Consider the following 13,878-nt stretch of genomic DNA (forward strand, 5'->3'; position numbering starts at 1 on the left):
TCGCTGAAGAGTCTCAACGCAACTGATAAAAACGACGACGTTCCACGAGGCACCACAATACAACACAGAGCGAGCGTCATTTTTTCGCGGCTTCATCTCGACATAAAGCTGGAAAATTTATCAGAATCACTGGAAAGTCACGAACACCTCGAATCTCACTCGGTGAATCCGTAATTTTCCGCAGAGGTATTTGAAATCTTCTGAATGTTCATTTCTCCACGAATTTCCATGGTTGATGACATCGATGGATCTCCTTTTTCTTTTTGTATGGGTTAGGGAGTGATAGGGCAAATGAAGAAATCGCCATTGCCGGTGCAGAACGTGCACCGTTCCGATAAGAGCGTTCTCTGTGGCAAAGAAGCCCTGGTGAAGCTCTTGCGATGGCATTTCGGTCATGCGAATTTCAGAGGGAAGCAGCTCGAGGCCATTCAAGCTGTTCTGTCGGGTAGACGAGTTACTCGAGAGAAAACAATTGAATGATAAAAAACTTTTCCTTGATTGTTTTCGTTGCTGAAATAGGAAGGGATTGCTTTTGTTTGATGCCGACGGGAGGAGGAAAATCTATTTGCTATCAGATTCCTGCACTTGCTAAGCCTGGAATTGTTCTCGTCGTCTCTCCTTTGATTGGTAAATTCTTTTTTTTTTTCTGTCTGGGTTTTCTGATTCATGTATGGAGAAGCTGAAATGGCTCTAACTTGTGCTCGATTTCCTCCCTTCTGTACTTGCGATTACACCTTCACAGCTTTGATGGTAAGATCACTGCTTCTGTTTCTCCCTTCTCCTGTTTTTTTTTTCTTTCTTTCTTCTTCCTTTCCGGGAAACCATCTTTTGTTTTTCTTTATTAAGGAAAACCAAGTGATGGCAATGAAGGAGAAAGGTATTGCTGCTGAGTATCTCTCCTCAACCCAAACCACTAATGCCAGAAACAAGGTAGTGTTTTTTTAATAAAAAAACTGTGGTTTTATGTTGATGCATGTGTGTGTTTGTGTGTGTGTTCATGAATGTATGACCACCTGATCGCTAAGCTTAGCCTATTATTTGACAAACCCTCATGCCGAAATGAATGTACATATGCACTTTGTTGTTTAAAAATGCTTGCTTGTTTGTGCTCTGCACTACATTGATAGACTTGTTTGATGATCATTGCATTCGATTCTCTTCGACTATATTTTTTTTTGTTCCTTTAGATTCATGAAGACCTCGATTCTGGAAAGCCCTCGGTGAGATTGCTCTATGTAACTCCAGAACTGATCGCCACCTCAGGATTTATGTCGAAGCTGAGAAAAATCCATGCCAGGGGGTTACTAAATCTCATTGCTGTAGACGAGGTGAGGCCTTGTAGTTCCTGTATTGGAGTAACCGAGAAAGTTTTTAGAGGAATTTGATCTGAATAGCGATTTAATTTGTCTTCATCGTTTAATGAAATATCAGGCACATTGCGTCTCAACATGGGGCCATGACTTCAGGTTCATAATTGGTGACAATGGGAGCATTTTTTCCGTCGTTTTTGTACTGTTGTACTAACTTATTTTGTCATAAACAGACCTAGCTACCGTAAACTTTCATCCTTGAGAGCTTGTCTGGCCGATGTCCCAATATTAGCTCTGACTGCTACTGCTGCACCTAAGTGAGTCTTTTGTTTCAATGCATTCTAACATATATATATATATACGCAAATACATACACACAAAGCATACCCGCAGTTTTTTTACTGACCAGCAACCTTTTGCAGGGTACAGAAGGACGTTATTGACTCGTTGAGTCTGCGAGATCCTTTGGTTCTCAAGTCTTCTTTCAATCGCCCAAATATATTTTATGAAGGTTTTTCCTATGAGCCATGGATTTTAACAAAGCATGAACCTTTGTCTTTCTAGACGCTTATGAGGTGTTCTCAGTATAGTTTTTTTTTCCTTTTGAAAATGTTTCATGGTTTTCTTTGAGAGTTTACTATCACAACCCGAATTCACTTGATCTGATTTGCCACTGGTTAAATTGTTGCCTGTTGTTGCAGTTCGGTACAAAGATCTAATCGATGATGCTTATACTGACCTTTGCAACTTGCTGAAATCATGTGGAAATATTTGTGCAATTATCTATTGTCTTGAACGTACAACCTGTGATGACTTGTCTGCTCATCTTTCCAACAGTGGGATTTCCTGTGCTGGTAAACTAATGTCCATTTTTTTTACCTTTTCAGTGATTTTTATTTCTACACAAACATTAGAACATGTGTATCTATATCTATGTTCACAGCTTATCATGCCGGGCTCAATAGCAAACTCAGGAGCACCGTTTTGGATGATTGGCTTTCCTCTAAGAAGCAAGTCGTTGTTGCCACAGTGGCTTTCGGGTATGTCCCTCTTTGCTGCTTATTCCTATGCTAATCTTTCTACCCACGAGAATATATTTTTTTTTGTTCTGAAGGGGAATTTTCTATGGCGACTTCCTTGTTTAAAGGAATCGTTATACTGAACTATGGTTTATGACTTTCGTGGATTATTGTTGTTCTTTTCGTTTCATGTCTTAATAATGATTGGGAGCTCCTGGTGCAAATGTTAACAAGCTAGTGGCTTTTCTGCAGAATGGTATGCAAATTAAGATTCTTGCTCATGCTGCATGTATTTGGGTTTTGGTTCTATCTTATCTAATGTGGTACCGTACTGTTGGCCACTATTACCATTCTAGGGGATAGATAGGAAAGATGTCAGAATGGTTTGCCATTTTAATATCCCGAAATCCATGGAAGCATTCTATCAAGAGTCGGGTAGAGCAGGTCGAGATCAATTGCCATCTAAAAGTGTGTTGTACTATGGAGTAGACGATAGGAAGAGAATGGTAAGTCAAATATTTCTTTCTCACAAGTCTTGGTTTAACTGTTTCATTCTACATGACTTTATATTCAAATTCTTCGACAGGGGTTTATACTGCAAAATTCGGACAAGAAGAAAACGCCGTCCTCGAAGAAACCAATGTCTGATTTTGCGCAGGTGATGATGAATCTTCTCCTTGCTTCGTTCAAACTTCAGCTTTTCTCCAAGGTGACATTTATCTTCACCGATGTCGCATGTATATATAGATGGTGGCATACTGTGAAGGACCTGAATGTCGAAGAAGAAAGATTCTCGAGAGCTTTGGCGAGGAGGTAACTTTTTTTTTTCGGGTTTGAGGGTCATGAAGAAGAAAACTTGTTAATTTTCCAGCCTATATATTGATTGAGCTGTTGATTTTCGGTTTGTCCAAACAGTTTCCCGCGTCAAAATGCGAAAAGTCATGTGATGCCTGTAAGAACCCGAATCAAGTGGCTCGTTGTTTGGAGGAGCTCATGAGCAATGCCTTCCATAGACACAGCGGGTCTCGGATTTTTATCACCAGGTCGCCGAACTCATCCTCCTGAGCTGTACCTTATCAAAGGTTAGCGATTATCTTTTCCACTGAGCTTTTGATATGCTTTCTTTTACAGCTCGAACAATATGGCCGATGAAGGGCATTGCTCTGAATTCTGGAATTGTGACGAAGAAGAGGCAAGTGGTTCTTCTGATGAAGATATATCAGATTCAGACGGTAAACCCTCTCGGTATATATTGCTTAGATTTCTCGATTTCTCGGGTATTGTTTCGATTATGTTGTCTGTTGTTTCATCCGCACTATTTCCAGATGGCATTGGAGTGGCCAAGAACGTAGCGGGATCTAGATTATCGAAAAAAATGGGAATGGATGAAAAACTGGTCTTATTGGAACGTGCAGAGGAAAAATACTATCAGAAGAACATCGCCAGTAAACAGGTTTCGCCATAGATTTTGTCCAAAGTGATTCTGTTCTTCCAGCTTGTTCTGAGGTTTATTTGGCAATTCGGCAGGTAAAAAAATCTGACAAGAATGTCATATCTGAATCGTTACGGGAATCAAGCAGGCAGAGACTGTCGGATGCGTTGAAGAAATCTCAACAACGACTTTGCGGTTTAGAACAGTTCTGTGCATTGCGTCTTACAAAACCGAGCTTCTTAGATCTCATAGCTTTTGTCTTGTCGAAATTCTAGTATGCTAAAAACTCTCAAACACTGCAGGATCGATGTCCAAAACTCGTCGGAATTCTTCGAAAACGAGTGCTACACAAAGTACAGCAAAACAGGGAAATCTTTCTACTACTCACAGGTGGCGAGCACCGTAAGATGGCTAGGAACCACGAGCCGAGACGAGCTAACGAGCCGACTTAGTCTGATGGCTCCGCAGAATTGTACAGGTAGAGAAGCTGAAGAACACATCGTAACGGAATCGTCGATCGTGGAAGAACCAGAACAGAGCAGAGAGGATGAAGAGCTCGAGATCGGTGAGTCGGAGCAGAACTTTTCGCCGTGTTTGAGTCTTCCGTCTGTACCGTCGTTCTCCGAGTTTGTAAACCGGAGAAAGATGCTGCGGCTGAACCCATCGACCGGAGGTGTCTCTGGTGTCGGAAAACCACCGGCCAAGATCGCGAGGTTGCAGTAAAAAGCTGTACGTGTTTCTCACTCTTTTCTAATTTCCAAACTCCTGTTGTGTACGGAAGTCTACCAGTTATCCAAAGTATGTCTTAAGCACTACGACACAGACAATACAAATCGATGTCTGAACCGAAAGAGAGTACCACGGAAACGATGACGTTTTATTATCACTCTAAAAACATCCGTTTCGTAGCAAATCACGACGCGATCGTGATTTTAAGGACCCGTACCCTTTGGAATTGTCGCGTTTGCGATAACGATCAGCGCTTTCACGGCATGTGCGGTTGCGGTTGATATAAAGTGTCCATCTTGTTATTATAATTTTTTTTAAGGTAAAATTATTCTGATCCTTTTTTTTTTTTTACAAATAGCTGTCAAAACACAACGAAAAGATTTATCCGATTCTTTATTTATTAATTTGTGGTAAATTACGATTAAACAGATGTGTCTTGATTCACCATTTCAGATAAATACATGGCTGCGTATCCGTCCGTACGACTGACCACTTTGTAAAAACCGTGGCCAATTTCGAAGCAAACACACCAAGAAATCAAACAAGGGAAAAAAATATATTCACTTTCCCTTTCCCAACACGTGTATCAGTAGTAGTACCTGGAAATCGGATTTTATCTATTTTTTTTTCTTTTGTTCATTAGCCAAATGAATATGCAAAAAAGACGCCATATGAGGAACGAGAACCGAGAGCTAAATGGAGAATGATGATCTACAGTTGAAGCGGGGGTTCCTCCATTTAAAAAAAAAAACAAACTGTACAGAATAAAAGACAAAAAGTAAAGAGTGAGCAGATGTATCCGCGAACCGATCAGATCACGAGTTTCGGGATCGGCCCATCTTAAAAGGTGTCAGTGTCAGTGATGGCTCTTCCTTAGAGCTGAAAAGATTCCTCCTCCCTGTTGTTTATCCTTGCGTCGGTCCTCCTCTCCAACCTGGTTTTTTTCACACCCACATTCGTATATCTCAGAAAGATCGGGGTGATATATATATTGCGGTAATAAAGCAAATCGATCACCTCGCGGGCTATCTGTTGAAGCATTTCTATGATCTCGGAGAAATCGGGTCTTTGAGTTGCGTCCTGCTGCCAGCATTTCTCGAGAAGTTCCGCCAGTTTCGGGTGGGTGTTCTTCGGAACTTTGGGTCTCAGTCCCTGGAAGCAAACTTCAACCCATAACTAACAACTCTCTCTGTCTTGGAACAATGGAGGAGAAAAGACAAAACAGAAATCCATAGACGTACCTTCTGGACAACGCCAACAGCCGCTTGTAGTGGAGTCAAGTAAGAGTAAGGGAGCTTTCACATTCACAATGCGCAAAAATATGACCGTTAATTGCAAAAGTTGACTTCAAACGTGAACAAAAGAGACAAGAGATGCAACTCAGAGACTTACTTCCCCTGTCAGGAGTTCCCACAGCACAATCCCAAAGCTGAAGACATCCGCCCTGTGATCGTAGGGTCTGTGCTCAATGACCTGAGTCCAAATAAAAGTATATTGTTAGAAGTAGAAAGGAGGACGAAACTGATGAAAGAGCTCAACAGTATCGAGACCCGTAAAACAAAAAACAAACAAGAGAAGAGAGCTTCGATAGCTTAATATGCAGCTAGATCTCATCTTCAGTAGTTCTAACTTTGTCTCTCACGTGAACAGCTATCGTACTAGAAATACCACTCTGAAGGGCAAACATGTAGTTGACACACATCATAACCCAAGTAATGATTTCATAAACTGCAGAAGGATGGGTAAAAAAATTATTTCATGGCTCACGGCAGTGCAAGCCAGACCAGTCTTTAAAACGAAGTAATTTCTACCTCCGGAGCCATCCATCGGTAAGTCCCTGTTTCGGCAGTCATGACCCCTGATTGTGTCTGCACTCTAGCAACCCCAAAATCGGCAACCTTGACAACCTGTTCAAAACTATATATATTCAGGATTATAGAGTTTTGGTGCTTTCAGTAGAATGTAGTAATTTCGTATAGAGAAAATGCAAAGGAACGTTTCTAGAGTTTCACTGGTATACTAGCCGAAGTTTGCATTAACAGACAATGAGGCTCTTACTTCATGCTCATCCATCAGAAGATTGGCTGTCTTAAGATCCCTATGAATAATATTGTTTTGATGCAGATAGTTCATTCCTTTTGAGACATCAATGGCCACTCTGAGCAAAGATTGAATCTTAAAAACGCCTTTCTGTTTGTGTAGAAAATCGTAGATACTTCCCCGAGCCATGAACTCTGACACAACAGGATAAAAATCAATCAATCAATCATGTGTATATGTAAGCGCAAGACAATGAGGCTAAGTGGCACGAATGGATTACAAACAAAGCCCTATACTTAATTGCCTCCTGAGACACGTTTCTCACCGGACATACGGAAATAGATGTAACAGAATAAAGGAACCAGCCAGGTAGAATCAATTCTAATTCGCCACTTCTAGATCAAGCTTACCAGTCACAATGCAGAGGTTTGGAGATCGTGTGCAAGCACCAATTAATTGAACAACATTTTTATGCCGGATTTTCCTACAAGCAAGTAACTGTCAGCAGCAAATTGTGAAGAGAATGATCAATGGCTAAAAGTATGCACATGGATTACTCGTACATAGTCAGTAACGCAAGACTCGCAATAAAGTGTGACATGCAAAGACATGAAACCATGATTAAGAAAATCAGATTTCACATTTTTGTCACTGGTAGTAAAAGATTGAGGGAGAACATGGGCTACGAAATGGGACTTCAGGGGAATTCAGAATCAATTCTACAGTAGCTCAAGAAGCAAGAAGACTACAGAACAAATATGCGTCCGCATGACAGCTGAAATCAATTGCACCAGACCTCATTATATATACTTCCTGAGCAAACTCTCTCAGCATTTCTGCATTTACACGCTCAGGTTTGAGGATTTTGATGGCTACTTCCTGACTGCAATAGGTACCTCTGTAACTGAATAACCAAAAAGAATGAAGCTTATAACTACTTACCAGAACTTTCAGCTTTAAGAAATATAGATTCGGGAATAAGAAAACTTACAGGTTCCCAAATGACCCAGACGCTACTTTGCTTTCAATTTTCAGTTGTCTCATATCAATTTCCCAGTCATCAGTTCCGTCCGTGGGTATTTCAACACAGGCAGGTAAAGAATTGCTCGATTTTTCAGGCTCAAAGAAAGCAATTGATTTCTGTTTTGGACAAGACTGATCCTGCAGGGGAGCCAACAAGATATAGCGAGAAGACAATCACCAAAAATTGATCCATGACATACAGATGGAATATAGCAAAGAGATATGGGTATGATAATGTATACAAAATTTACTCAAAGGTAGAGTATTTTCATTGCATGAGATCATAATTTTCTACTAATATCGGTCAAAAAATAACACTGAAGCATTAATTGCACCTTAAGAATTCAATTAGAAGAGAGGGAGAACACATGATCTTAGCTCATGAATATAAGAGTGCCAACGAAAAAGTAGATACAGAAGGTACCTTAAGCTTACGTGTCTCCTTCCTCAATGCAACTTTTAGACCATCTGTCTCCTACAATTCCAAAGTGCACAACCAGCTTAATGATAACAAAAATAGAAAGATCATCTACAGCTGATACTCGATGTACCCTTCGCTTAGATGCTATGGAATAGTAAGAAAATAATGCTTCTGAAGCAGAAAATAAAACTATACCTCATGTGACCAACCATCAACAACAAAGACATCCAGAGAGAAACCATCCGCTGTGGAAAACGCATGAGCCTCTTGAATATTCAAGCCAAGCTCACCAAGCAAAGAAGTTAACTGAAACAAAAGACCTTCTCAATCAGATAATCAGATGGATAACTGGAGACGAACATAGAAGGACTAACCACCCATTTTTACTCGCTAAAGTCTCTAATGGAACACAATACTGTCACAAAGTTTCTGTGTCACTCCTTTAGCAACCAAGAAATAAACTTTAGAACAATAACAGAGAAGCACAGAAGAAGAAATGATAATCACAAACCTGACTTAGAAGTTTCGGTTTGTCAACTGCTGAAAAGGTGATCTCGTGCATAGGTCTACAAGATAGGCAACAATGTGATGACATTGCGGTACATAGTCGGATAATAAAATCAGGTCAACCTGAAAAAGATGAGTCTACAACTCCATGCCACAAAGCAGCCTTCCTTAAGGTAGATGCAAACCAGATAAAAAAAAAAGAGCATAAATTACAAGGGCAGAAGTTAAAATGAGCTCAACTTCAGAAGAAATCTCACCGAGAATTCTGCGATGTCGAATTCACAGCACTATCTACGTCTTCAACATGATGTCCATTGCCTTGCGTAATCGCCTCGAAATTTGGGGAAGGACCAAAAGTGGGAGGGGCATGAACACTTTCAATAGGAAATAAGAACATGATTAAAAAGGTGTAATTTCGAAGAAAAAAGTAACTAGGAGGATCTCAACTTGATAACTGTGTACCCTGGCCTACTCGAATTGTAGGAGCTTTGTGCATCTTCCTTCACCGCAGGGTCCAAAGGGTCAGAATAACCAGTATTTCCATTAAATGGGGGAGAAACCTGCAAAGGAAAGAGGAATGCACACAGTGATTAGCTGAACAAAAGAGAGAAAATCAAATTAGCTCACCAGTTGTACCACAAGTAAGAACCAAACCTTGAAGCCACTACAAGACACATTACAATAAAAAATGAGCCAAGCCGAATTGGCAGAAGTTTATTATTACCTGGACACAACGAACTTCAAACACAGGCCTGTTCGCAGGATCTTCTGCCAATTTCAGCAATCTCTGATGTGTGAGGACATCTTCTGCCCTCTCAACATTAACATCCAGAGCGTATCTAAACATTGAAGCATCATGCATCAGCAAAACGCCCAAACGACAAAAAGATAGGGAGAAAGTTCGAAAGATGATACTAACAGACAAATCTAAAACTTTATTCAACTGAACATTCATGACGGGTAAAGACACGTGTTGCGAAAATGAAAAGAGAAAAGAGAGAGAGAACGAAAAACATAACGGCAGATTGATTCTTGATTTTTTGAACAACAAAAAAAAAGGTTTCCAGAAGAGAGAGGTATCAGTCGCTGTCCATGAACAAAGCTTGGTATTCCAAAAAAAATCAAGCAAAAGAAAGCTGATGAAGTCGAAGAATCTCAGCAGTACAGATACAGAACTGAGTAGATAATAAGTTCCAAAGATTCCGGAAGATACTACGCCAAAAAAAACCCTTTCCCTTCTAATCCCAATTGACAAAATCAACAAATTAGCCAGGACAAAAACACCAACTAGATGATGAAGAAAGCGCAATATCTAGGGTTAGGGATGAAAAGAACACCGAGCAGGAAGCCGATTGAAATGGAGCCAAAGCTGATCCTCAAAGTCAGGGAGATTGGCTTCTTCGTAGTTACATTCCTGGATTCGACGGAGAACATCGCCGTACACCTCGAGCTTCATCCTGTGCTGCCTAGGGTTTTCCTTCGGCTGCGGCGCCACCACGGCTCTGCTGCCGCAACTCTCGGTCTCCTCCTTGATCGCCATGGGAGCAAACAAAGGCCACAAACCGAATCGAAAAGCGCGATAAACAAAAACCTCCGAACAATCTCTTCGATTCGAAAGCAAAGGAGAATGATCCCAGATTCAGGTTTCGGATGAGAGAGAGAGAGAGTAGAGAGAGAGCCAAAGAAGAAATTTGGAGTGCTTCGTTCACCCAAAAAAGGAGAGAGAGAGAGGACATAAACGTTTCGGTGTGTAACACGTAGGGATTGTCCACGTCAGCAAGTGTGGGTCACGAGACTCCCACTTATCAATATTTATCTATTTCGTTTTTATTTTCCAAGTGGATATTAGTGATGCTGATATATGATCGCCAAACTATATAAACATATATGCATGTGGGTCTTGTAATTTAATGGACAAATTGTTAGACGGTCTATATATATATATAAATATTTTAATTGAATATAATAGGTTATGCTTTTATCCAATTCGCTCAGCTTTTGGGACAGATCCATGGGCGAGTCAGTCCATTGATTCTTTCCTTTTTAAAAAAAAGAAGTTTGTTATAAAAAAAATGAATCATCATTGATGGTGGTCGTCATTGCTATTGTCATGGATAATTATAGCAAATAAGAAAAAACATTGGATGATGACGATGATCCATCCGGTGTTTTTTTTGTTTGTTTATTTCAAGTGTTAGTGAATGTTCTAATCAAACATCAATTTTATTTTCACATCTTCATGTATCATATATTATACCTAATCTCTACAAAATCTCTATACAAGCATGTCTCAAAAATTTGAAATAAAAAAAAATGTCATACATTGGTTCCTCTTTTAATCTATCTTTTGAAAATTAAAATATTAATATATTGGATTTTGTCTGCCTTTTTTCAAAATCAAATCAAACAATGTTTTCAATACAAAAAACAACACTCCAAATAATCCAACCATTTAATTTCAATAACGTGTAAGTAATTAAATGGACAATAAGATGAATATTCGTATTAACGATGATATAAACATATATATGTATATATATAGAGTCTAATTAATTATTTTTTTTATAATCAGAAAGTTCACTTAGATCTTCAGTTTAATGTATATCTCTTAGGTCCGAGAACAACCTTTAGGGGTTCGGAGACAGAGGTCCATAGAGCAACATCTTTTCAGCCGAGAAATTATCCCCCTCTTTTCTCATCAACTGGATTCGAACTAGTGATCAGGGTCCTGAGAGCAACACTTTTTCACCACTCGTCCACTATTTACTGGGTCTAATTAATTAGTTTTCGCATGTGATTAAAATAGAAGCATTAGTAGTTGGCAAAGTGGAGATTAAAGAGAGAGATTGAGAAGGAGGTCAACGTTACCGACACCGTTGAAAAAGGATATCTAACCGTTGTTAGATTTGGACCGGAGTTTGACCAACAATAATCATTACTAATTAGAAAATTGAAATTTATGAAATATTCAGAGAATATCCTGACACATACATATATGTGCACGTGTGTACGTATATATGATTATGTTAATTTGCGTGATAATACTTTAAATTAAAAAGTAGTACAAGTATATTAATAAGCTAACGTTTCAGTGTTAAAAAAAATGTTAAAAATTAAAATGGATAAAACTTAATTACGAACTGTTGTTAATTGAAAAAAAGGTTGAATTTTTCTTCGCATATCCCATTTTGGATCATATTGGGCCTATTAAAAGTTTATGGGTCTAATTTTGATTAAAGAGCGAGAGATCGGTACTTTGGGCCTAATCGGTCCATAATGCTAATTTAAGTGTCACCTAAACCAACTTAATGTGAAGTTTGGCCCAAAAAATAAATTATAAATTTCATTGATAATTGCAAACAAAAAAAAATTCTTAATCAAATTACTAAACATATTAGAAATAAATATAAAAAATAGAAAATGTTTTGTTCGATATCGTTTTTTTTTGTATAGGAACAACACACACTCGCACACAAAAAAAATAAAAATAAAAATAAAAAACACCCAATCATTATGATACCTTAGGTTATATGCATAATCCTATAAGATTATCCAAAATTTGTCCGGGAATTAATTTATTTTTCAAACATATATATACATGTGTGTGTATGTGAAGGAGAAGGAATATTGCAAGCTGTGGTAGGTAGAAGCTGACGTGGCAAATACCATCCACCAATGAATGATTGATGGTTCTCTCTCTCTTCCCATACAATCATATATCCTTCGTTTACACAATTACGTAACTAATTCGCTTGTTTATTTATTTAATCACGCCAATAATTAAGTTAGGGGGCTAACCGTACCGTTGGAGAAAAAACGGAACAGTCACCTGAGCACATGTAGCCACTCAGAACGAGCCACGTGGCACACAGAGAACGGGTGCCGCCAGATCGTGACGGCATTCGCCTGAGCAGACAACGGTTTGCTCAAGACAACCAAGTCTTGACGCAAAATAACTTGGAAAAAAAAAAAAGCGGACGCAAGACGCGCTTTCTCGTCGATTACAAAACTCGCCTGGAATTTAGGTTTTGGAGTTATGCAAAATATGGTGAAGCAATTATGTTTTACGAAATAAATAAATAAATATAATAAATTCATGTGTGCGCGTGTATATGTATATATATAATATGGAACAATAACATAGAACATAACAGTGGTTTCGGGATGTAATATCAAATAATAAGGTTGCAAATGAACGAAGAATACGTGTCACATAAATGAAGCGTCATATATACAGAATGTGGAAGGAGGAGAGGGGAAATAAGAGAGGGTTGGATAACAAGCAAGAGGTTGACGTGAACGTCTTCGGAATTCGAATAATGTTAATGCTCCTCTATTTATAGCCTCCTCTTCACATTCCTCTTCTTTGATTCCCATCACCACCGCCTCAAAATAAAAAACAAAAAAGAGAGAGAGAGAGAGAGAGAGAGAGAGAGAGAGGAAGGAGGAGGAGAAACACGATCTGATTCAGAGACGGAAGTGTGAGTTGGGCTGGTTATATGTAAAGAATGGGGCAGTGTTCATCGAAGAAGGGGATGGGGGAAAAAGGGTCATCATCATCATCTATGGAGAGAAGAGGAGGAGGGTGTTTGGCAATGGTGCAGGAGAGGCGTTCTAGGTTTTACATCGCCAGGAAATGTATCTTCATGTTGCTCTGTTGGCACAGATACCACCCCCACCACTAGCTAGCTAGTATTGATCTTGTCCCTTCTTCTTCTTCTTCCTCCTCTCTCTGTTCATCTTTTTTGTGTATGATATATATACATATACACACATATACATAACCATTCAGACAGACAGAAGCTGATTGATGCTTCTCCATTACGAGTCTCCCCCGTACGATTCTGTCATATCCGGTCACCGACGCCTGCGGGCATGAAGGGAGGGAGGAGAAACTCAATCATCATGATACGGAAACATAAAAGATTTTAACTATTACTTTATATAACGGTATGTACCCTTGCTTGTTAAATGTAATGACAGCCACCAATTATAAACACAACTTCATTTGATTCCACCATGCCCGGAAAACCGGGGCAATTGCAGAAATGCCCTTAAATGATACATCTCACTTCAAGTGATACCCTTCCTCAGAAAAAAAAAAAACGCCAACATCACTCGTACCCTTATAAATGTAGATTCTCAATAATACCCTTTAATTATTTATATAATTATAATATATAAAAATAAATAAATAGAGATCTACTTTTCCGTTTTGAGTATATTTTTGGATCATTGATGGGATCTGGGTTCTTTCGCTTGTGCGATCGCTCCATTGTTGTCACAATACAGAGCAATGGGGCTATCCGCACTAGGAATGACACCCAAGTCGCCAACAAACTTCCTGATCCAAACTGCTTCTTTGATGCGTCCGACGCTGCAATATACTCAGCTTCT

General features: G+C 39.2%; 3 protein-coding genes across 4 annotated transcripts; 2 read left to right on the forward strand and 1 right to left on the reverse strand.

Annotated features, from left to right (window-relative positions):
• Positions 1–65: 65 nt before the first annotated feature.
• Positions 66–4,706, forward strand: LOC104819729 (ATP-dependent DNA helicase Q-like 3). The gene is made up of 20 exons (XM_010549937.2): positions 66–186; positions 277–445; positions 520–627; positions 743–750; positions 847–930; positions 1,188–1,328; positions 1,432–1,466; positions 1,544–1,627; positions 1,733–1,821; positions 2,012–2,164; positions 2,254–2,350; positions 2,582–2,585; positions 2,686–2,835; positions 2,916–2,987; positions 3,077–3,142; positions 3,245–3,372; positions 3,461–3,561; positions 3,655–3,782; positions 3,857–3,966; positions 4,064–4,706. The coding sequence occupies exons 2-20, from the start codon at positions 292–294 to the stop codon at positions 4,482–4,484; spliced, it is 2,133 nt and encodes a 710-aa protein (XP_010548239.1). The 5' UTR covers positions 66–186; positions 277–291; the 3' UTR covers positions 4,485–4,706.
• Positions 4,707–5,079: 373 nt separating this feature from the next.
• On the reverse strand, positions 5,080–10,194 carry LOC104819730 (serine/threonine-protein kinase STY17-like). Of its 2 annotated transcripts, none has more exons than XM_010549938.2 (16): positions 9,819–10,194; positions 9,206–9,320; positions 8,929–9,041; positions 8,739–8,855; positions 8,486–8,540; positions 8,170–8,280; positions 7,978–8,028; positions 7,522–7,691; positions 7,327–7,434; positions 6,941–7,014; positions 6,549–6,724; positions 6,302–6,397; positions 5,883–5,963; positions 5,732–5,785; positions 5,508–5,642; positions 5,080–5,424 (listed from the first exon to the last, which is right to left on the reverse strand). In XM_010549938.2, the coding sequence occupies exons 1-16, from the start codon at positions 10,019–10,021 to the stop codon at positions 5,347–5,349; spliced, it is 1,737 nt and encodes a 578-aa protein (XP_010548240.1). In that variant the 5' UTR covers positions 10,022–10,194; the 3' UTR covers positions 5,080–5,346. The 2 variants fall into 2 exon arrangements, with proteins under 2 accessions (XP_010548240.1, XP_010548241.1); XM_010549939.2 differs by having other exon boundaries at positions 8,944–9,041; positions 9,819–10,193.
• Positions 10,195–12,646: 2,452 nt separating this feature from the next.
• Positions 12,647–13,692, forward strand: LOC109116896. Its single transcript, XM_019203157.1, has one exon. It carries the CDS (start codon positions 12,990–12,992, stop codon positions 13,164–13,166), a length of 177 nt encoding a protein of 58 aa, XP_019058702.1. The 5' UTR covers positions 12,647–12,989; the 3' UTR covers positions 13,167–13,692.
• The last annotated feature ends 186 nt before the right edge of the window (positions 13,693–13,878 follow it).

The sequence above is a fragment of the Tarenaya hassleriana genome, unplaced genomic scaffold (genome assembly GCF_000463585.1).
Source record: "Tarenaya hassleriana unplaced genomic scaffold, ASM46358v1 Cleome3, whole genome shotgun sequence".
Taxonomy (NCBI): domain Eukaryota; kingdom Viridiplantae; phylum Streptophyta; class Magnoliopsida; order Brassicales; family Cleomaceae; genus Tarenaya; species Tarenaya hassleriana.